This window comes from Triticum aestivum, chromosome 5A, assembly GCF_018294505.1.
Source record: "Triticum aestivum cultivar Chinese Spring chromosome 5A, IWGSC CS RefSeq v2.1, whole genome shotgun sequence".
In the NCBI taxonomy this organism is placed as follows: domain Eukaryota; kingdom Viridiplantae; phylum Streptophyta; class Magnoliopsida; order Poales; family Poaceae; genus Triticum; species Triticum aestivum.
In genome coordinates, this window is record NC_057806.1 from 523,328,317 (window position 1) to 523,349,856 (window position 21,540).

Here is a 21,540-nt window from a genome sequence, read left to right on the forward strand (position 1 = left end):
AAAAATCCCCCATACTGAGACGCACACCACAATCAACACAGCGCAGCTCGCTACCTAGAACGGCGGCCGCGGCTGGCCAGCCAGGATGAGGCGGATGACCGTGGTTGTGGCCGTCGAGCAAGCAGGTGGCTGGCCGGTGCCGTGCAGGGCACATAGAGCGGTGGCAAGGCATAGTGCAGGCTGCTCCTAGCCAACGTCGCGTCCTTCACGGTCGGCATCACGGTGCGGCATCATCTACGCCAACAGTATGAATAGGAAGGACAAGGGATTAGCAAAGCGAAAGGAAAAGGGGAGAGGTAATTTTCTCTGGATTTTATTGACATTTTTGAACAACTTATAATATGCAATTGTAGTAATTTTAGTGACAATTTGAAACGTGAACTGTCGATTTAACAAGATATTTTGAAGTACTTGGTATTGACACTAGCTCAAACCCAAGCACCCATGAAAGCGTCCTTCACGTTGTATTATGGTTTTGCATAAAGAAAAATTCTTAAAAGTTCGCCACACCTTTAATTCTTTTCGTCCTCCGCCTCTGTTTCAAGGACGGAGGGAGTACCATAGTCGACACAACTCTAACACTCGAAATATTTTAGACTCACACCCAGAATGAATCGTATGCTTTGGCATATAATCTGTCCAACAACCATTATTTTTGTCAAGTTGTAGCACTCAACAGCGACATCCTTTTCATTTGTCGTTTTCTTCTCCATGTTGCCATAAGATATTTTGATTCCGGTCCATGGAGATTCAGTGCACCTGTGAGTACTAGGCTACCAGATATGGTCATTTTTCTTTGGTCTTTATAGTTTATAGACAAATTCAGTCCTTCATCCCTGCAAATAGAAACCGGAAGCTCTCAAATACGGGAAGAAAAATTGCTCCTGATGCTTACTCTGTATCTTCCCATATTTGGACGAACACAACCACTAGTAGTCTAGGAGTAGTTTCTAAAAGTGTACATGGCTTAATTAGTCGGATAAGTGTTCCAAAGCGGCGTCTGGACGCCGCTGTATTCGCCGCCATCCTCGCTCCGCGCTCTGGCGGCCGGCGGCTCCATGAGCATCCCCTGCGCCAAGCTCGCATAGTACGAGCCGGCGTTCATGCCGCCAAACCAGTGCTCGTCCAACAAGTCGCTGGACGTGGACAGCTCGCGCGGCGTCGGTGAGCCTTGGACGTCCTTTTCGCCGTCGTGCGTCTCCGGCGTGGACAGGACGGGCCGCTGCCGCTGGAACTCCACGACGGCGACGGCGTCCTTGATCTCCCGCGCGCTGCTGAAGCGGGACGAGCCAGCCGCGAGGACGGGCAGCATCCGCCAGGCGGAGTCGGCGAAGTTGAGGCAAGCGGCGCGGTCGAGGAGCGCGAGGACGGCGGAGTCGTGCGCGCGCGCCGCCATCTCGGTAGTGGTGAAGGTGCCGAGCCAGAGCCTGTACCCTTGCGCGCCGCGCACGCGCACCTCGCACACCCACTGCCCGAGCCGGCCCCGCCGCCGCACGCCGCGGTACAGCGGGTGGCGCGTCTCCTTGAACTTGGTCCGCCCTGCCAGCCTCTTGGGCGGCTCGGAGCACACCGTCCTGTGCCCCTCACGCGGGGAGCCGGGGGCGGCGGTGTCCATCGGTTGCAGCGTCAAAAACTAGCGGAAAGTCGCTGCCTTGAGAGTTGCAGGTTGGTTTGAGCGGTGGAGTTGGGATGAGAAGAAGAGAACCGAGGCGGGGAAGAATAAATAGAGAAGATGGTCTAGTGGTTACCCGGCGGGGCGCTCGGGTTGTGGCAGCGGCGCGCCACGGAAGGAGACGAACGAAGCGGTAGGGTCACACCCTCGATATCTATCTCCTTCCTTCTGCTCAGGGCAACTCCAACACACGACCCAACCGACGTTCGTTTAATTTGAATTTCGTCTGTTTAAGGATGGCAATAAGGCGGTGTCCACTCAGATTTGTGGATATGTCGGTCATGTGTCCAACACGCAGCTGCATTTCGGCCCCATCTTGTCCGGCTGTATGCACTTTTTTGCCAACACAATTTATTTCATCAACGACATTTTGATACATGGTAGTACATTTATCAAATCTTGACTAGAATAGTAAGACAAAAAAAACAAGAACCATAATTAGACATTTTATAAGAAATTCAACTGCCATAACTGCTCCCATAAGTTGGATTAATATCTTCTTGATGCCTTCATTGTTGACCTGCAGATTCTCGATCTTTTATACCTCTTTGTTCTTTGATTCTAAAGAAATAGACGTTGCTTCCCATAGATCGATGTATTTCTTCTTCCCAATACCCAAACTTGCATCCATCCTACACATAAATTTACATATGAGCCAAGAGCTATTAAAATTACGCCCAATCCAGAAGCACAACCGAAGAAAAACAAGCATATACCTTTTTTTTGCACTTGATGAACACCCACCCTGATGTTTCAGCGTGGTAGAAACGCGGAGAATGACTTGACGCGGGAAGTTGTCGCACTTTATGAGCGGCAACGGTGAGCCGACCAGACGCTAGGGCAGCGCCGACCCCGGACGACGGCCGGGCGTATGTTTGTCGGCCATTCTGGCGGGGTAGATCCGAGCGGCTAGAAGCGGATTCCATGTGTGCATGCGGCCCAGAGTTGTTGCCAGGGCTGTGCGGTCCGGTGCCCGGCCTATCCATGGCTAGGCATAGCCCACCGGCGGCAGGATGTGGCTGGATGCGCACAAATGAGGTGGCCAGATGCACACAATCCGGTGGCCAGGCTGGACAACGACGCGGCCGAGACAACGGCGGGGGGAGGGGGTGTGGGGGGTGGGGCGGGAGGAGGAGGGGGTGCGTCGTGCAGGGGGGAAGCCGAGAAAATGGCGGTGGCATTCGCGGGTAGGGTTCGGGGGTTTGGGGGTGGCTGGGAGGATGGAGAGAAAAGGGGGCGCCTATGTCCCCAACGGAAGGGTCAGGGAAAGATATGGGCACGCGTCGCGCCCGTCCGTGCGTGTCTGTTTCGACACTAACACAACGCAACTCAAAGTTGGGTCGGGAATGAATCGAAAGAGAACGAAAAATGGACGCTCGTTCGTTTACTCCTATGCGTTTGGTCGCGCTTTGTGTTTGTTTATCCCAAAACAGACACGACCGGATGATTTGATGTCATGTGGTGTTGCCATTATGTGCCATAGGGATCACTTTTGTTTGCTTGTAGTACGTTTTTTTTAGAACGAAGGCTCAAGAAGAGCCCGGCTTTGAATTAACAAAGCCATCAACCGGCCAGGATTATAAGAACACCAACTAACAAGGAAAGCAAGAAGAGAACCAAGCGGCTGATACAAGGAGCAAAGCGAAACAGACTCAAAGGCAGCAACGATAGCAAGAACACGCCATGCTGCCGCCAACACCCTACAGGACGACCTACACCAACCGGACAAGCTACGAACTTGAGAGGATGCGCCACCGCGCAAGCTTCGTGATCGTAGCCAAAATCGAAGACAGCACTGACACTCCTCTGGAACTGCCACTGCCAAGGGCCCCTGCCCTCCCATCCTGGCTCGAAGGATGCCGCACCGGCAGGCGGCAGCTCGATTCACCCTAGAACCCAGAGGAAGACGCCCAAGCTGCACATGAAGAAAGAACTAGGAGCAGACCTGCTAGCTCAGAGCACACCATTCCGAGCACCGTCGTCGTCCGCGGTTAAGCCACACCGAAGGGCTAGAGCTGTCGGCCACAGACGCAGCAACAAGGGCAACAGCGATGAGCCACCGAAGAAAAGGCAGTGAAGCGTCGAGCCAAGCTGCCACCCTCCACCATCACACCCACAACCCGACTCTCTCGCCGCCCCTGCGATCCCCGGACTGCGCCTCCAAGAAGGAACACGACACGGATGTGTCGTCGCTGCCCGAATCAGGGGACATAGGCTTTCACCTAGTAGGGAACGGAAGGAGGGGGAAGGATCCTCACCACAGCCTCCAGGGAGGGGTACGGCGCCCAGGGTGTCGCCTGCGATGTGGCTGCGCCGGCCAGGGGTTTCCCCCGGAACCAACCCCCTCGACGAGATCCGCGCTGCCGACACCCGGGAGGACCCGGATCCGGCGATGGAGGAGCAGATCGGGGCGAAGAGGATGAGATGCATCTGGCGACGGCAACCGCGCAGGGGAGGCCGCACACCAGCGACCGTGGACCGACACCTCCTCGTCCCCCGCGAGACCGAGGGAGGCGCCTCACCAGCTCCGGCCAGGGTGGCCCGCCGCCCGGGCCACCCGGCGCTCTCCGCCCGGGGCCGCCGCCCCGGATGCCGAGCCCTCCACGCTATGTGGAGCCGCCGGATCCCCTGCCGCCACCTTCATCGGTGTCGAGCGCACGCCGGTGCACACCTCTGGCGGCGGCGGAGGGGAGGGGGAGGGGGAAGTAGGGGTGCGGCGGCGGCGATTTAGGGTTTCCCCCGAGTCGCCTCGGTGGAGATGACGCGGGGGCGGAGGGGGGGGGGGGTGTCCAAATCACTTTGCTCGCTGCCTCACCTGCTGTACCTCCTTGTAGTACGTTTTACCCGTCCTTGCTACAAGTCATCGGAAGAATAACTAGCATAATGGAGCCACCTATCTTTCTTCTTTTTAGTGGATGGAGCCACATATCTAACCAAGTGAGGACAAACGCATCACATCTTGGCATCGTGCCAGTTGGCCATAGGATTTAGAGGACGGAGGGGAAGCGACAGCTCGTGATCACGACGTGAAGCAGTGAAAAGATCTCTGATCCAGGGCCCCAACTTGGCCTCAATCGGCCGACTAGTGACTAGTAGATGGCTTCCGTACCACATCTTCTGGATTAATTAGCGTAGCGTACGTCTAGACCAGCCAGTGGAGTGGATTAAGCTGCCAGATCCCCGATATAGTCACCGCTCGTGAACGAATAGCGCCTATTTTTAGAACCATTTCGTAAGCATACGTACTGCAGCGTTGTCGTTAGTGGTGTCCGTTGGCCTGCCGTTTTACTTTCTTTTTTGCTTGAATAAAAATTTACTGTAATTTCAAAAAAAAGTGTGAACATGAGATAAAAATAGTACTCCCTCCGTAAAGAACTATAAGAGCATTCAGATCACTACTCTTGTAATCTAAACACTTTTATACCCCGCAAAAAAATAAATCTAAACGCTTTTATATTTCTTTACAGAGGAAGTAAATACCATAGATTTACGAGGGCATCTTTACAGCTACATGAGACACACTTGCACGAAGTGATCTGCCAATAAGCTCAAATTTGTTCATCACAATGTCATTGTCTATAAAAATTCCAAAAGGAAAAAAATGGAAATTTACCTGTGAACACATGGTTCAAATTTTAAATGTCAAAGTTTTATGGAAGCCTACATTACACATACTTGTATGGATTGGTCTGCTAATAAACTCAAAGTGGATGCTCTTTATGTGGTTAATGTTGGGCTAATTTAATTCGTTCCTAGTAAATTTGATGTGTGAACACGAGGTTGAAATTCTAAAAAGCTAAATTCCATATAGTAGTGACCTTCATTTGCATGTGACATCCAAACATAAACATTATAATTCATATAATTATATAGAAAACTCAAAATTAAACGGAATTGGCTTTGGAATTCAACTGAATGAGTAGAATTTAATTATTGCAAGACAAACGAGGTGTTATAATAATGCCCCCTCCGCTGCGTGGAAGGAATGCATGAAGTTGGTACCTCTTGTATATGGGATATCTTCTTCCTGCATCTTCGGGGACATTTTGGAGCTTAGTTTGCTCCAAAAAAAAAGCAGCACGCGACTGTCTCATCGTGTGATGGACGTTTTTTTTTTTTGCGATAAGAGATGGACGTTATAACTTCCTTATGGGCCCCTAATGAAAATGAGTGAAAGCTATAACTCGCTTAGCGCTCCAAGGAATTGGACATGAAATTGTGAGTGTGTCTTTCTACCTGCGTTCTTTTATTTGTAGGAGTGAAATTCATAGAAAAATATATTTGGAATTACTTTCTCATACATATTATAACAAATTCATCCACTCCAACCTCTTAGCAGAATCTTTTATTTTTTATGTGTACAATAAAATATTGTTTCGAATATGTAATACTATTCAATATGACATGACATTTCTGAAGTGATGTTCTAGTAGTGGGTGCATATGCAACCATGCCATGATGAACACCAAATTCTGAAAAAATATAAATAGTTTTCAACAAATCTGATTTTTTTTACAAACAGTACTGAATGTTTTAGCAACATGCAAAGTTTCAATGTGCTCTAAATATTGTCCTTTTGGAACATCATTTTTCTCAGACTTTCATGGAAACATTCAGTACAAAACTTTGCATGTTGGTAAAAATATTCAATTTGTTTATCACAAAGAAATCAGAATTGTTTGTATATTTTCTCTATTTTTTACTTCTTATTTCACGGGTCATGTAGGTGCATACGCACCTGAGTGCAGAAACTCTGTGTTTTTGAGAATAATGCAAATAAAGGGGATCTGGAAGAGGTTAAGTTTCCAATAACTTAGCCAGCCGGCCCCATGACCCAAAGTGAATCCAACACATCATCTGGATTGACGTTAACTACATCAGCTAATTAATGCAATTTGTTAGTTGTTAAACGGTTATCCCTGCCCTGATGTTCAGATATTTCTCGTCACCACACCTCCACGAATAGTACATGCAGTTGAATTTCTCTTTCAAAGCCGTCTACTAACTCCATTGTGGTCACTTCCCTAATGTGCACTCTCGATCCCTCCCTACCAAAATACATTTTTTTTCGGTTCTCCTATAAGACAAAGTCGAATTGCCATAAAATACGGTCTTATATTTTAATGTTTTTTTTTCTTGTTTCTACACTAACATAAAATATAGTAGCAGTACCTTATATAAGATCGTGAGTGCTTCAGGTCCACAATAACTGAAGTACTACTGTATTCTTTATTCACAGAACACGCAAGTGCAAATATGCCCTTTCTCAAAGTAGAAACCGGAGGCTTTCAATATGAACGAACACACATGGACCATATGAGGGAAAATATTCCCCTCTGTTTCTTCCCATATTTGGTGCGACAGAAGTACAGAACCAACTATAAACTTTACACGTCGCCGGCACCGAGCTCGCGGTTTTCAGGCCGCTCCGGCGGCTCCATGAACATGCCCGGCGAGTAGTACGATCCGGCATCCGTGCCGCCAAACCAGTGCTCGTCCAGCAAATCGCTGGACGTGGACAGCTCGCTCGGCGTCGGCGAGCCTTGGACGTCCTTCTCGCCGTCGGCCGTGGACGCGATGGAGCGCTGCCGCTGGAACGCTACGACAGCGACGGCGACGGCGTCCTTGATCTCCCGCGCGCTGCTGAAGCTGGAAGACCCAGCGGCGAGGACGAGCAGCATCCGCCAGGCGGAGTCGGCGAAGTTGAGGCAGGCGGCGCTTCCGGAGAGAGCGAGCGAGGCGGAGTCGTGCGCTCGCGCCGCCATCTCGGCGGTGCGGAAGGTGCCGAGCCAGAGCCTTGTCTCCTTGGTGCCGCGCACGCGCACCTCGCACACCCACCGCCCGTGCCGCCCCCGACGCCGCACGCCGCGGTACAGCGGGTGGCGCGTCTCCTTGTACTTGATCCGCCCCGCCGGCCTCTTGGGCGGCTCCGTCCACACCGTCCTGTGCTGGTCCGACGGGGAGGCAGCGTCGGCGTCCATCTGTGGAGACCGTATAGCACCGGAGTGTGCAGCGTAGCGCGGGGGGTGGCGCGCGTTAAGCCGTTGTGCTGAGGGTCGATGGATTGCAGCTCCGATGAGAACTAGAAGCGGGGAATCAAGCAGGTGAGTATATAGTATGCAGGAGAAGAGTTGTTAGGGGCTACTGGCAACGGGTTGGATACCCGCCACGACGTGGACGCTCGGGTGGAAATGGACTCTCTCTCGACAGACTGGTTTCATGGCACGCGTTTTATTACATGTCCAGTTTGCGATCAATCTGATCCGTTACGTTGCTTCATCGAGGTAGCTAGCTGTAGCCTGTAGCTCTTGCTTGGACGTACGACCACGGTGCTACTTTTGTTACATTTTTTTTCTGGTTTGCCATGAGATGCTCCGGTGTCTGTTTGTTCACCCCAAGATTGTTCATCTCGGAAGGGTTTGAAGGCTGTGGTGCCCTTCTAGACGTTTCGACGCCGTAATCCATGGATGAGCACACTATATCTTTGTTCCCTACTTTTCTTTTCGGGAACACATCATTTTTCTCCAATCAAAAGTTGTAATCGTGCGAGAACAACCTTCTTGCATATCGTACTTGTATATCGGAGGGATTTGCGGTGGCCTTCCAGGCGTGTGAGCCACGGGAACTGATTCTAGATAGACTAACAAATCAAGGATGCGTTGTTGTTTTCTTCTTTTTGTCGAGTTTGCTAGAGCACATCTAGACGTGCTCTAAGCATTGCACATCTAAGTTCTATGGCATTAATTTTACGCTAAAATTCTTGATTGTGTTTTTTTCTATCTTTTTTTTCTAGTTTAATTGAGTCATGAGATGTGCTACTAGACAGACCCTTCTTTCTCCAAAAAAAAGTGGACTATACCATAACCATCAACAGTTGAATCATCTCCAATGGTTTTTATGTTTTTATTGGTAAGAAATCAATTTCATCAATTAGCAAATCATCATACACTCCCATAGGTCGGTGTCGGCGCAGGCGTGAAACGTGACGCCAAGATCCATAATGCCACAGACATAGCAGAGAATCCGCTTGACGACAGCCCAGTGAACATCTCGAGGAGCATGCATATGAAGATACATCTCCTGCACGGCGTACTGGATCTTCGGCCGAGTCAGGATGAGGTACCAGAGAGCACAAACGATAGACCGATAGAAAGCAGCATCTGAAGCAGGATAACCATCCGTGGCAGAAAGCTTGGCCTTCGTATCAACAGGCGTGCCGGCGGGCTTGCAGTTAAGCATGCCGGCGCGCTCCAGGAGCTCATGAGCGTACTTTCGCTGATGAAGGAAGAAGCCATCCGGACGGTGCACTACCTCGACACCGAGGAAGTAGTGCAAAGAACCCAAGTCCTTGATGGCGAACTCAGCACGAAGACGAGCCTTGAGTTGACTGAGGAGACCAGCCGTACATGCCGTCAAGATGATGTCGTCGACATAGAGCAGCAAGTAGGCCGTGTTAGAGCCCTAATGATAGACGAAGAGCGAGGCGTCCGAGCGGGTAGAGCTGAACCCAAGCTGGTGGAGAAACGCCGCGATGCGCTGGTACCAGGCACGCGGAGCCTGCTTGAGTCCGTACAAGGACCGCGAAAGCAGGCACACGTGATCGGGAAGCACCGGGTCAACAAACCATGTGGGCTGCTGGCAGAAGACCTGCTCCTCGAGATGATCATGATGGAAGGCGTTGGAGACGTCCATCTGGTGCACCGGCCAACCCCGGGAGAGCGCAAGGTGGAGAACCGTGCGTATCGTACCGGGCTTGACGACCGGAGCGAAGGTGTCGGTGAAGTCGATGCCAGCACGCTGTCGGAAGCCACGAACGACCCAACACGCTTTATAGCGATCAAGGGTACCATCGGGACGGAGCTTGTATTTGAAGACCCACTTCCCGGTAATCATGTTGGCGCCGGGGAACAAGCTGCCACGTCCGGTTGTGCAACAGGGCGTCAAACTCCTCTTGCATCGCAGCCATCCAGAGCGGGTCACGAAGAGCGGCTCGAACGGAGGACGGCAAGGGTGATGGCTCAGACGTGGACGCCGCATGGACGTAGTCATCTGCGGCGTAGCGCGAGCTCGGGCGAAAAACACCCGTATGGGCGCGGGTGACCGGACCCGACACGGGCGCGGGGGGCGCGGGTGCCGGGAGGGCCGCGGGCACCGGGGCTCCAAGGGCTCTGCAGGCGCCGAGGGCACCACGGGCACAGGGCGCCAGGGGCGCCGCAGGCGCCATCGCCGCGGTTGTAGGAGGAGCCGCATGCGGGGGGGCGCGCCTCAAAGCCAGGGCGGGCCAAGAGAGGCGCGCGACTACCCTGGGAGAGGCGTTGAGGAGCCCGCGTCACCGGTGGCGGGAGGAACAGCCGGGGGTACCTGCTGAAATGGAAACACATGCTGATCAAAGTAAACATGTTGGGAAGTGAACACACGGCGGGAGACGGGATCGTAGCACCGATACCCCTTGGAGTTAGAGGGATAACTGATGAAGATACAAGCGACAGAACGAGGTGCGAGTTTGTGAGGAGCGGAATCGGCAGTGCTAGGATAGCAAAGGCACCCAAAAATACGCAAGCCATTATAAGATGGGTCGTACCGAAGAGAAGATGGTGAGGTGCATAGTTCCACCGTGGGCGGCAGGGGCGAAGGTTAAGGAGAAGTGAAGCAGTAGCGAGTGCGTCCGGCCAGAAACGAGGTGGCACATTAGCATGGAGCAGGAGCGTGCGAACGCAGTCGTTCAGAGTGCGAAGGATGCGTTCGGCTCGACCGTTTTGCTGTGAAGTATACGGGCATATGAGACAAAAAAGTGTGCCGTGGTGCGACAGAAAAGTGCGAAAAGCAAGGTTGTCGAACTCTTTTCCATTGTCAGTCTGAAGAGCAAGGATGGGATGCCCAAACTGCGTGCTGACATAGGAGTAAAAAGCCGTCAAAGTGGAGAGTGCATTCAACTTTCGTCATAAAGGAAACGTCCACACATAGTGAGAATAATCATCAGGGATAACCAGATAATATAAATAGCCTGAATTACTAGGAACCGGAGAGGTCCACACATCGCTATGAATCAACTGAAAAGGAAAAGAAGCTATGGTGGTGGAGTTATTAAACGGGAGGCGAACATGTTTGCCGACACGACAGGCATGACAGGTGTGAATATGATGAAGCTCCTAAGAATATGATGAAGTGTGACGGGGTTGGGATCACCCAAACGAGTGTGCCAGAGATCGACACCAGCGGAGAGAGCAACCGGTGCGGTGGTGGAGGTGGACGGCGGATGCACCAGATAGAGCTCATCGAGGTTGTCACAATGGTGAAGTACCATCCTGGTTCGAGCGTCCTTGACACAAAAACCAAGCTCGTCAAATTTATCAGTAATTGGATTTTCACGAGTTAAACAACGAACGGAAACAAGGTTCTTAATAAGATGAGGAGACACAAGTATGTTGGACAAAGCAATAGGCATGGAAGTGGATGGAAAAGAAGTGTGCCCGACATGTGTAATAGGAAGTGTGGAACCGTCACCAACAATGATGCGGCGGTCGGTGGTGACGGGAGTGAAGGAGACAAGATTACCAGGATGAGCAAACATGTGAGTCGTAGCCCCGGTGTCCATGTACCAATCACCGTGTCCAGTGTAGTTGTTCGGCGTAGCCGCGGTGTGCAGCGCGGCGAGGAGCGCCGGATACCAAGGTGTCGACGGCAGGACCGGCGGGGCCGTAGGGACATCGTAGGTGCCGTTCAGCTGTGGAGCCGCGTAGTACGCCTGGTGCGCCGGCGGGCGCGGCACGGGAAGAGTCGGTGCAGGAGCCCATGGAACCGGCATGGTGTAGGCATAAACAACACCGGTCCATAGGTTGTAGCTGGAGGCCCACGGAGGGGGCACCTGGAACTGTTGCTGATGTGACTGCTGCTGACGGGGCGGGCCGGTGCCCTGCGACTGCTGCTGCTGACTACCGCGGTGGCCCCCAGCGCATCGGCCCCCACCGCATCGTTCAGTAGGAGGGGAGGGAGGGGCGGGCGGTCCATAGGGCAGTGGAAGCAGCCTCGGCTGCTGGGGCGCCGGGTATGGCGGCGGCGCCGGGTGGTGCGGCAGGGGGGCGCGGCCGGAGCAGCGGGAGGCGCCGAGGGTGGTGCCGGCAACGAGAATGGTGTGGATGGCCTGCGCCTTCACCTGCTTCATCCGCCGCTCCTCCTAGCGAAGGTACGCAACGAACTTGGCGAAGGACGGGTTGGGGATGAGGCTGAGGTTCGCCGCGGTTGCCGAAGTCCTTGTTGAGCCCAACGGTGAGCGTGCTGAGGAGGAGGTCATCATTGATCTTCGCGCCAATATCGCGGAGCTCGTCAGCGAGAGTCTTCTGGCGGCTACAATAGTCAGCGACGGAGGCGTTGTCCTGGTGACACCCAAAAAACTCTTGCTGCAAAAAAACGTGACGCTCAAGCTGGTTGTCGGTGAAGAGCCCGTTCAGCTTGGTCCACATGGCACAGGCATCGTCACCGTCTGCCACGACCGTCTAGAAAAGGTCCGGCGAGATGGTGAGGAAGAACCAACGGATGATCATGGTGTCAATGGTGGACCAGTCATGAAACTCTGGGACGGGGCTGGAGTCGACGGTGCCGTCCACGTGGTCGATGAGGTGATACTACCGGAACACGAGGGAAAAATACGTCTTCCACGTGTAGTAGGAGGAGTCCGCCTGCAAGAGACGAACCGGCACCCTCTCGAAGATGTTGAGGTTGCGGATGTCGTTGACGTCGGGAGGATTGGCATTGGCCAACGGGTTGGAGTTGGTGGACGCGGAGGAGGTGACAGACGACATGACACAAACGGGACGGGTCGGCGGCAGCGGCGGCTTGCGAGGTGAGTGGGCGATGCGAGTGCAGCGGCTCGAGAGATGCATCGGCAGATGGCTGGATCAGGCTAGCGATGGGGTGGCGAGCTAGCGAGGGGGTTGCAGGGCTATAGCGATGCGGGTCGAGCTGGCGAGCGCGTCGCGTGGCTTCTGGCAGCAAACGGCGCGTCGCGTGGCATCTGGCAGCTGGCGGCAAAAGGCAACGCGAGTCTGGTGGCGATCGGGCATGGGCAGCAGCGATGTGGATCGCAGCGATCGGGGCGAGTGGGGTCACGCGCGAGGCTAGTGGCGGGACCGGGTGGGAGGAAAACTACGGTGGCCGAGGAGAAGACTGGCGGCGGCAGTGGCGCGTGAGGAGGCGCGCGGTGGCGGAGCGGAAGACTAGGTTAGAACCTAAAAACTAATACCATGTATGAGATTATGATTACACGGTATATTGCTCTTGTGCATAGGCATGTACATATGATGTACATAGGTGGGCCACGGACCTCAGCTATACAAAGAAATAGGAGGCGGGCCCAATACACAATATACACACAACACATATACTCAACACTACCCATGGAAGACCAAGATCCGAAGAGAACTACTAGATCCGGGGACAAAAATAAAAGAAAGGCCAGAAATCTAAAGAGAGCAATTAGATCCGGGGACAAAAACTCACACAGGCCCTTTGCTAGTGCCGGATCGGGCGTCATTGAGGTAGGGAGAGACCACCATCACCTTGATGACATCATCGGGGAAACAAAACCTAAGAAGAAAAAAGGAACATACGAACGGGTTCTCACTCCTCTCTTACCGCCAGGCGAGAAAGTGGAGGGAGACCGATGCAGAGGCGTGGGGGAGAATTTTGGAGGCGGTGGTTGGGATTGTTCCTCTACTCCAGACATGAAGACAAACGAGACAGAGGTATGTTTAGTAACTAATCAACCACAATATGTGTGATTACAAGTACTCCCCCCCTAACTCAAACTTTGTGAAAAGTTTCCCCTGCCTCTTGGGTCGGTCTCGCTACCTCGGTGGCCCCCACGCCGCCACCCACAGAGCCCTTCACCATCGCCAACCCTGCAATCATCATCCCTGGAGGAGGCCAAGGGCAAAACCCAATGGCGATGGCCAAGATGCGCACAATCCACGCTCGCCGCCCTCCTTTAGATCACAGCTTCGTTCTCTACTTTCGACACAAATCCAGACTTACCTCATCTCGCACCAACGCCCATGTGTGGCACGCTCCCCATGCACACCCATCCATCCCCTACCTCCAATGCGCTCCCATGTTTGCTCACCCGTCGTCTCTGCCTCGTTGCATCTTCCCACGGCTATACCACACACGGACGCTGCGACCACTACTCGCCTAACTTCACTCCTCCCATTCACTCCTCAACCTTCTCAGATGGTTCTCCAGCAATGCTGCTTCTCTCCACCATCCATCCCGCACTGGCCGCACCCGGTTGTACCCGATCCTTGCCGGATCTGGGTGTCTAGCCTTCGCAATCCACCTATGGTGGTCCGCGCCATGGCATGCAGGGTTGCCTCCTCCTTGTCCTCGGTGGATGTGGCACCGGCTGAGCCCCAATGTGAGCATTGGCTTCAACCTACACTGCCTCTCCGCACTCTTGATGTCTCTGGCACCACCGGGCGCCACAAAGTCGCCCCGGATGTCTACAGCACCATCGGGTGCCACAATGTCGCCCACCTGCTTTGTGTGCCCCCATGCGGCGTGTGGCCTACCAGGCCTCTACCTCCGACCCATGTGTGTGGTCACCATCGGTTGTGTCACAGCAAGCTACTCTCGCCCACAACTGTTGTTTGGGTCGTTCAGCACTAGAATCTACCAGCTCTAGACATGGACGAACAACCTCTGTGTTGGACAGATCTTTCATTGGTCTACCCGTCTTCTGCTCGTCCCACACAAGGTCCCCGTAGGCCCTGTTCAGCATAGGTTTATCATGCCCCATCTGCCTCAGTAGTTGCACCATTCTTTCACCCATTGCCATTTGGTGATTTACGTCTTGTCATCGATGCTATTCGTACCATGTGAGTGTGTGCTATTGTCGCTTCTATAAGATGTGGCTCTACTCTGGCATTAGGAGAAATTCTTGCACTGCTTCAGCACTCGCAACAATGACAACTTTGGGCGCCTTGTTCCTTCTTGAAGGTGATGAGAAACGGCTCATGATCATCCTTCTTCTTGTTTGAGGCCCGACCCTCTCCCTATGTTTCCCTCCATGACAATGCTTATTCTCTCAACAACCGTGACACTAGTACAAAAATGTCTAGCTATGGCGTGATAAAATAGGCCTTGTTGGCGTGGACACCGTGCGCCACCAATATGGTGCCGCTGTTTAAAAATAGTGGTGGTGTTGGAGCCCATGTCAACATTATTGTAGGTCTTGATGGTGTGCCACGTGGCAACACCACCGGCAATATTCATCAGTAGTGACATGTCATATTGGCACCGTGCAATCAATTTGGTTTTCATAATTGAGATAAAAGTTGTAGAGTATCCCTTTCCCAACCAAATGATAGCATAATCGAGTTTACCAACATAAATAAAATCAAGTTTTGATAGTACTAAATAGAGGCAAATAACAACATTTAAGTTCAACAATGTAATAATTAACAAAGTCCAACAGAGTACTAAAAAGAGGCAAGTAGCATACATCTTCACCTAAATAGAGGTGCTAATAACATAATATGATCTACCATGCATGTGTACTATCAAGACTCTTCAGCAAGCAAACTCGGGGTCATAGTTTGGAGTAAGTGAAACAGAGCTGCCAAAAGGCCTGTAGTAGACCATGATTTTCTCATGATCATATTCGAGGTAGAACGTGGCCCTCTCCCCAGGTTCCATCCCATAAGCATGTGCAAGAGCTCTCCTACCAGGGCACCCGAGAATGGTATGGTGTGGCTCGTTGATGACAAGGCAATTTAAGTCCTGGGCCATCAACATCTTCATGAGGGTGCACTGGAATGTGATGGTTGCATCAAGCGGAACTTGAAACCTCTCTAAGGATTCATGCCTTGATCTGCAAAGGATGACCTTAGCAAAATTAAAATAAAGTAGTAGTTAGACAATTTTGGGCACAACCATATGAAACTCAATCAGAAAATGTTGAACTAAAATATATCGTCCTAGTGCTTCCTTTTGAGCACTGCGTTGGTTTTCCCCGAAGAGGAAGGGATGATGCAGCAAAGTAGCGTAAGTATTTCCCTCAGTTTTTGAGAACCAAGGTATCAATCCAGTAGGAGGCTACGCGCGAGTGCCTCGTACCTGCACAAACCAAATAAATCCTCGCAACCAACGCAAAAAGGGGTTGTCAATCCCTATAAGGCCACTTACGAGAGTGAGATCTGACAGATATGATAAAGATAATATTTTTGGTATTTTTGTGATAAAGATGCAAAGTAAAATAAAGGCAAAATAAATAGCAAAGGAAATAACTAAGTAGTAGGAGATCAATATGATAAAGATAGACCCGGGGGCCATAGGTTTCACTAGTGGCTTCTCTCGAGAGCATAAGTATTCAACGGTGGGTGAATAAATTACTGTTGAGCAATTGACAGAATTGAGCATAATTATGAGAATATCTAGGCATGATCATGTATATAGGCATCACGTCCGAGACAAGTAGACCGACTCATGCCTGCATCTGCTACTATTACTCCACTCATCGACCGCTGTCCAGCGTGCATCTAGAGTATTAAGTTAAAAACAGAGTAATGCCTTAAGCAAGATGACATGATGTAGAGGGATAGACTCATGCAACATGAAGAAAACCCCATCTTGTTATCCTCGATGGAAACAATATAATACGTGCCTTGCTGCCCCAACTGTCACTGGGAAAGGACACCGCAAGATTGAACCCAAAGCTAAGCACTTCTCCCATTGCAAGAAAGATCAATCTAGTAGGCCAAACCAAACTGATAATTCGAAGATACTTGCAAAGATAACAATCATACATAAAAGAATTCAGAGAAGATTCAAATATTATTCATAAATAGACTTGATCATAAACCCACAATTCATTGGTCTCAACAAACACACCGCAAAAAGAAGATTACATCGAATAGATCTCCACAAGAGAGGGGGAGAACATTGTATTGAGATCCAAAAAGAGAGAAGAAGCCATCTAGCTACTAACTATGGACCCGTAGGTCTGAGGTAAACTACTCACACTTCATCGGAGGGGCTATGGTGTTGATGTAGAAGCCCTCCGTGATCGATGGCCCCTCCGGCGGAGCTTCGGAACAGGCCCCAAGATGGGATCTCATGGATACAGAAAGTTACGGCGGTGGAATTAGGGTTTTGGCTCCATATCTGATCGTTTGGGGGTACGTGGATATATATAGGAGGAAGGAGTACGTCGGTGGAGCAACAGGGGGCCCACGAGGGTGGAGGGCGCGCCTGGGGTAGGCAGGCGCGTCCCCTACCTCGTGGCCTCCTCTCTTGTGCCTTGATGTAGGGTCAAAGTCTCCTGGGTCTTATTCGTTGAGAAAACCATGTTCCCGAAGGTTTCATTCCGTTTGGACTCCGTTTGATATTCCTTTTCTTCGAAACACTAAAACAGGCAAAAAACAGCAATTCTGGGCTGGGCCTCCGGTTAATAGGTTAGTCCCAAAAATAATATAAAAGTGGATAATAAAGCCCAATAATGTCCAAAACAGTAGATAATATAGCATGGAGCAATAAAAAATTATAGATACGTTGGAGACGTATCACCTAGTCAGCAAGTTAATCCGAAGATTTGTGAGTAACTTCATTTCCTTTTGGCATCTCACTGCACCACAGGTTGCACAAGGGGCATCCACTTATTGCTTTCATCATGTTGGCAAAACAAACATACATCATTTAACAAAATAACCAACATAGAAAACGTGCATAGATATAATTCAACATAAAACAATATATAACTAGCTAGGTTCATTATTAGACATTGTACACATACCTATAATTAAGCAATTATACAAACCATGCACATAGTTCAAACATAAAATATGCATAAAGTTAAACAATTCACACGAAGTAGCACTACCCATCTAGCAAGCTAGTGGCCGGAGCCAATGGCCTTGTGGTTGCCCCTCGTGGACCTACCACCCCCTTCTCACCCTTTCGGTCATCCAATTCTATGGGATCATATTCTGCCATCTTCCTGGCTTAATACTGAAGGGCCATAATTTTATTGATCTCCACAAGTTGTTCATGAGTCACAAGCTGCCTCACCATGGGGTCGAAGAACTGCATCTCGACCTGGAGGTTCTCCTTCTCCTTAGTCTTCATGCATATCCTCGTGTTCTCTGCGCGAGGAACTCCGCGTACTCACGATGCTCAGGTAAGTTTAGAAGCACCCCTTTCATATAGAACTCGAGCCCTTTGGCATCATAGGCGCGCATCACTAGCTCCGGGATGTCCCGCCAAGCTCGTGGACCACATCAGGCTTCCTAATAGTCGCATACCACTTGTTTCCCTACTGCCGGACACCACGAAACTTTGTAGCCATTTGTGACGGTTCATACCTCACAAGTTAGTAAAAAATTCTATATATAGTTACCAAAAAATTCACCATGACGTGGCCTATAAATTGGGCATATTGACAACACGACTAACCACAAAACTACAATCTATAATGTACAACTACACTACATTACACTAAAATTCTATGACTGCACTAAAATTTTACAGCTACGCAACACTACACTAAGATCCTACAACTACATTACACTAAAATCTACAACTACAACTACACTAAAAATTCGGCCCTAAAAGTACAGTACACTACACTAAAATTAGAAATAAACTAGACTAAAATTCTACAATTACACTAAAATCTACAACAACTATGTAGCGACCCGACCTCAGACGGTCAAGCCTCTGTGTTACTGTGCCATCCCTGGATCAGTATGCTGGCACACACAGTACATCAATGTATATATCAAAGTGCAATCACATGTATAAATAACGTAAAATGATATATACCTCATAATACTCAGCGGAAACAATCAAACGGGTGTGGAGTCCCATCAACGCCATCGGCAGGTTGAGTGTAGACCGTAACCCTGTATCGTAATTCTTACTCGTCGAGGAAATATCTGCAACATGATACGTTGCAGCCGTGTAGGTCAGTACATTGAATGTACCGGCAAGATCACAATAAAAAGAACAGATGATAAAACTATACTATATGCATTATGGCTTTGTGGCTCTGTATCTGAATTTTGTTTGCGTAAAAGCTGATTTGTTTTCCCTACATCAAAGGAATAAATGAAGTCTGTACTATGGAGTTTTCTATCATGACATGGTTCCGCCAACCGATGTCTCATAGCCCAAAATCATCATAAGTTGCCCACAATTAAGTTATCAGTCCGGTGTTGAGAGTTCCGAGATAGATCCAAGTCCAGATGCTCAAATTGTCCGTAACCGGGGACACGGCTAATCGATTAGGTTTAAACCCTCTGCAGAGGTTTGTACACTTTACCCGCAAGATTCGATTCCTCTCTTTACGTTCTCGCACTTCAGGGTGTTTGAGAACAAGATGACCGAAACATGGTCTTCCGAAGAGTTCCTCTGACCACTGTCCGGTGCTCATCCAATCCTACCGTAGTTCTACATCTGCTAGCACCGTCCCAGCCAGAGTCACAACTAAGGTCAACCAAGCCAGAGCCCATAGTGACTTGCGGTTGCACAGGTAAGCTTCCGGGCATGAAGTATTCTTCCGTCTCTTTGAGTCTAGGTGAAGCTTTCCGCAAGATGTCATGGCGCTTCTCCATGCATCCCAGCCAACCACTGGTTTCTCTAGGGTGCCCGTCAACCGTCCTTCACCCAGTAGTGTGTATTGAATTCTTGTCTTGAGTCTTGAAGTCTTGAGGCCTTGAAGATGCAGTCCTTGCAGATTCCATCATGGAGTTGTCGTCATTGACGTAGAGCCTCCATTCTCACACCACTCCCGAGCACTCATACCAAACCCCGTCTACTATAGCGTAGCATTAAAATAATTAACGTCCCGGGCTTGGTAACAGGGTGATGGGTTCCTACCTCATGCATACTACTCAACTACAAGGATTTCAATACACTACTTGAGGGGTGGTTGCGAAGGTGCCACTAAATGCAATAAAACATAGGTAAGAAAGCATGGTCAAAGTGAACTTGCCTGGTAATACTTGATGAAGATAACAACGCTGTCAGAAAATGACTTGGTAGAACTAATCGTCACTCCGTTTAAAATCTATATAGTCAAACATAGCATTCACATAAGCAAACATCCTAGCAAACAATTTTAGCACTCGAAATAAAAATCAAAACAGCAAGGAAAATCGATAATAAAACTCAAACAAAAATCAAAAGAAACTTCAAATAAAACTACAAAGAAAAACTACTAACGAAGATCTATGACTTTGCTACAAACATCTAATATAGTTTTGCCGTAAGTAAAATTTAACAACAATTAAAATACTAAACTAATAAATTAACAGAAAATAAAATGTAAAATAACTAATTTAACAGAAAGTATTTTTTTCCATAAAATTTTATTTGCAAAAAGAAACAAATAAAAAGCTTTTATAAAACACTAACTATGACCTAAACAAGTTTTCATACAAAACTAAGAATTTTTTTTTTAAATAAAACAAAATTTTCTTTTGTTGACTAACAGAAACAAAACTAAATTTTTCAAGAGTGAAAAAAAAAGAAATAATTTGAAACTAATAAAAACAATAAAGAAAAGACTAAACCAAAACTATAACTAAAACAGTACTGTTTTGCTAAAAACCTAATTTAAATTAACCTGAAAATAAAATACTAAATACTACTGGATAAACAAAGGTCCTAGAGACCAGGAGCAAAAAGAATCGGTCGAAAATAATATTCCTAACTCAAAATATCTCAAATCTAGTGATTTGAGAAAATTCATACAAACACAAATTTAAACTGCTCAAATATGAAATACAATTGAACTAACAGAAACTTCATAAAATTTGTGATCCAAGGCAGTTGGAATCACTCAAAAATACCTCGTAGATAATTAACTATGGATTTTACAAGATTGAAACTATTCTGAAAAAAAAAACAGAACGAAAAAAAAAAAGTAGGTCGGGATTTACTGTAGCAGTTCCGATGGTGGGGTTCTGGTGGAGCTCCGGTGACGTCCTCCGGTGGCCCTCTGGCGTCGGGGAAGGGACGGTAGGGTCGGTGGGTGGCTAGGATGGCCGGAGGTGGTGGGGCGGGGCGGCAATGGCGGCGGTGGTCCGGCGAACTCCGGCGAGGTGGCGCAGCGACGTGGGGTGGGAGAGGAGAGGAGAGGTGTTGATTTGATGTGCTAGAGGGGGGGGGTGCTTGGGTATTTATATTGGGGAAGGAGGGTTTTGCTTGGGGTAGGGGACAAGAAATAAATTAGGATTAGGAAACAAAAGGGAAAAGATCTAGAAACAAATCGGAATAAACGAAACGGGATCAAATCCTACTAGTATTAGGAAAAAGGAAAAGGAGCGGCTCCCTGGCTCCCTTGGTGCGGCGCGTGTGATGGCCTTGTGGCTGGCCGGTGGTTTTGGCGGCTTGGGCCTTTGGCCCAAGGCGCTGCGGTATTTTTTTTTTTAAACAAAAATTTCAGAGAACTAAAAAAAATGACTAAAACTTTTATATAAGCATATAATATACCAAAATTTGCAGAAAAAGATTTTCTACAACATGAACATTATTTTAGCTTCAAATAAAATTCACAAAAATTCTAATAATTCACACAGTGTTACTGGTCCAATAAAATCCAATAAAAATCATTTTTAAAATACCAAAATGACTTCAAATTAATTTCTCTCCAATTTTCTGATGTAGGGAATCATGTTACCCTATTTTCCATATATTTTGTTTTTGGAGAAAAATAATTTGAATAAAACTCAAATAACTCCAAATTGAAAATAAATTCAAAAGAACTTTGAATTTAATTCTTTAAAACTCCCAACTCATATTTCATATAATTTGAAGAAGTCATTTTATCTTCGCTCGTGAAAATCACTGAGTTGCATGAAGTTTATGAATTAGAA

The 21,540-nt window shown here is 49.0% G+C and overlaps 2 protein-coding genes across 2 annotated transcripts; both read right to left on the bottom strand.

The window, feature by feature from the left end:
• Nucleotides 1-544: 544 nt before the first annotated feature.
• On the bottom strand, nucleotides 545-1,859 carry LOC100037626 (dehydration-responsive element-binding protein 1B). The gene has a single exon (XM_044529455.1). It carries the CDS (start codon nucleotides 1,613-1,615, stop codon nucleotides 968-970), a length of 648 nt encoding a protein of 215 aa, XP_044385390.1. The 5' UTR covers nucleotides 1,616-1,859; the 3' UTR covers nucleotides 545-967.
• A 5,023-nt stretch (nucleotides 1,860-6,882) lies between these two features.
• LOC123107469 (dehydration-responsive element-binding protein 1B) lies at nucleotides 6,883-7,870 on the bottom strand. The gene has a single exon (XM_044529456.1). It carries the CDS (start codon nucleotides 7,651-7,653, stop codon nucleotides 7,060-7,062), a length of 594 nt encoding a protein of 197 aa, XP_044385391.1. The 5' UTR covers nucleotides 7,654-7,870; the 3' UTR covers nucleotides 6,883-7,059.
• Between the last annotated feature and the right edge of the window lie 13,670 nt (nucleotides 7,871-21,540).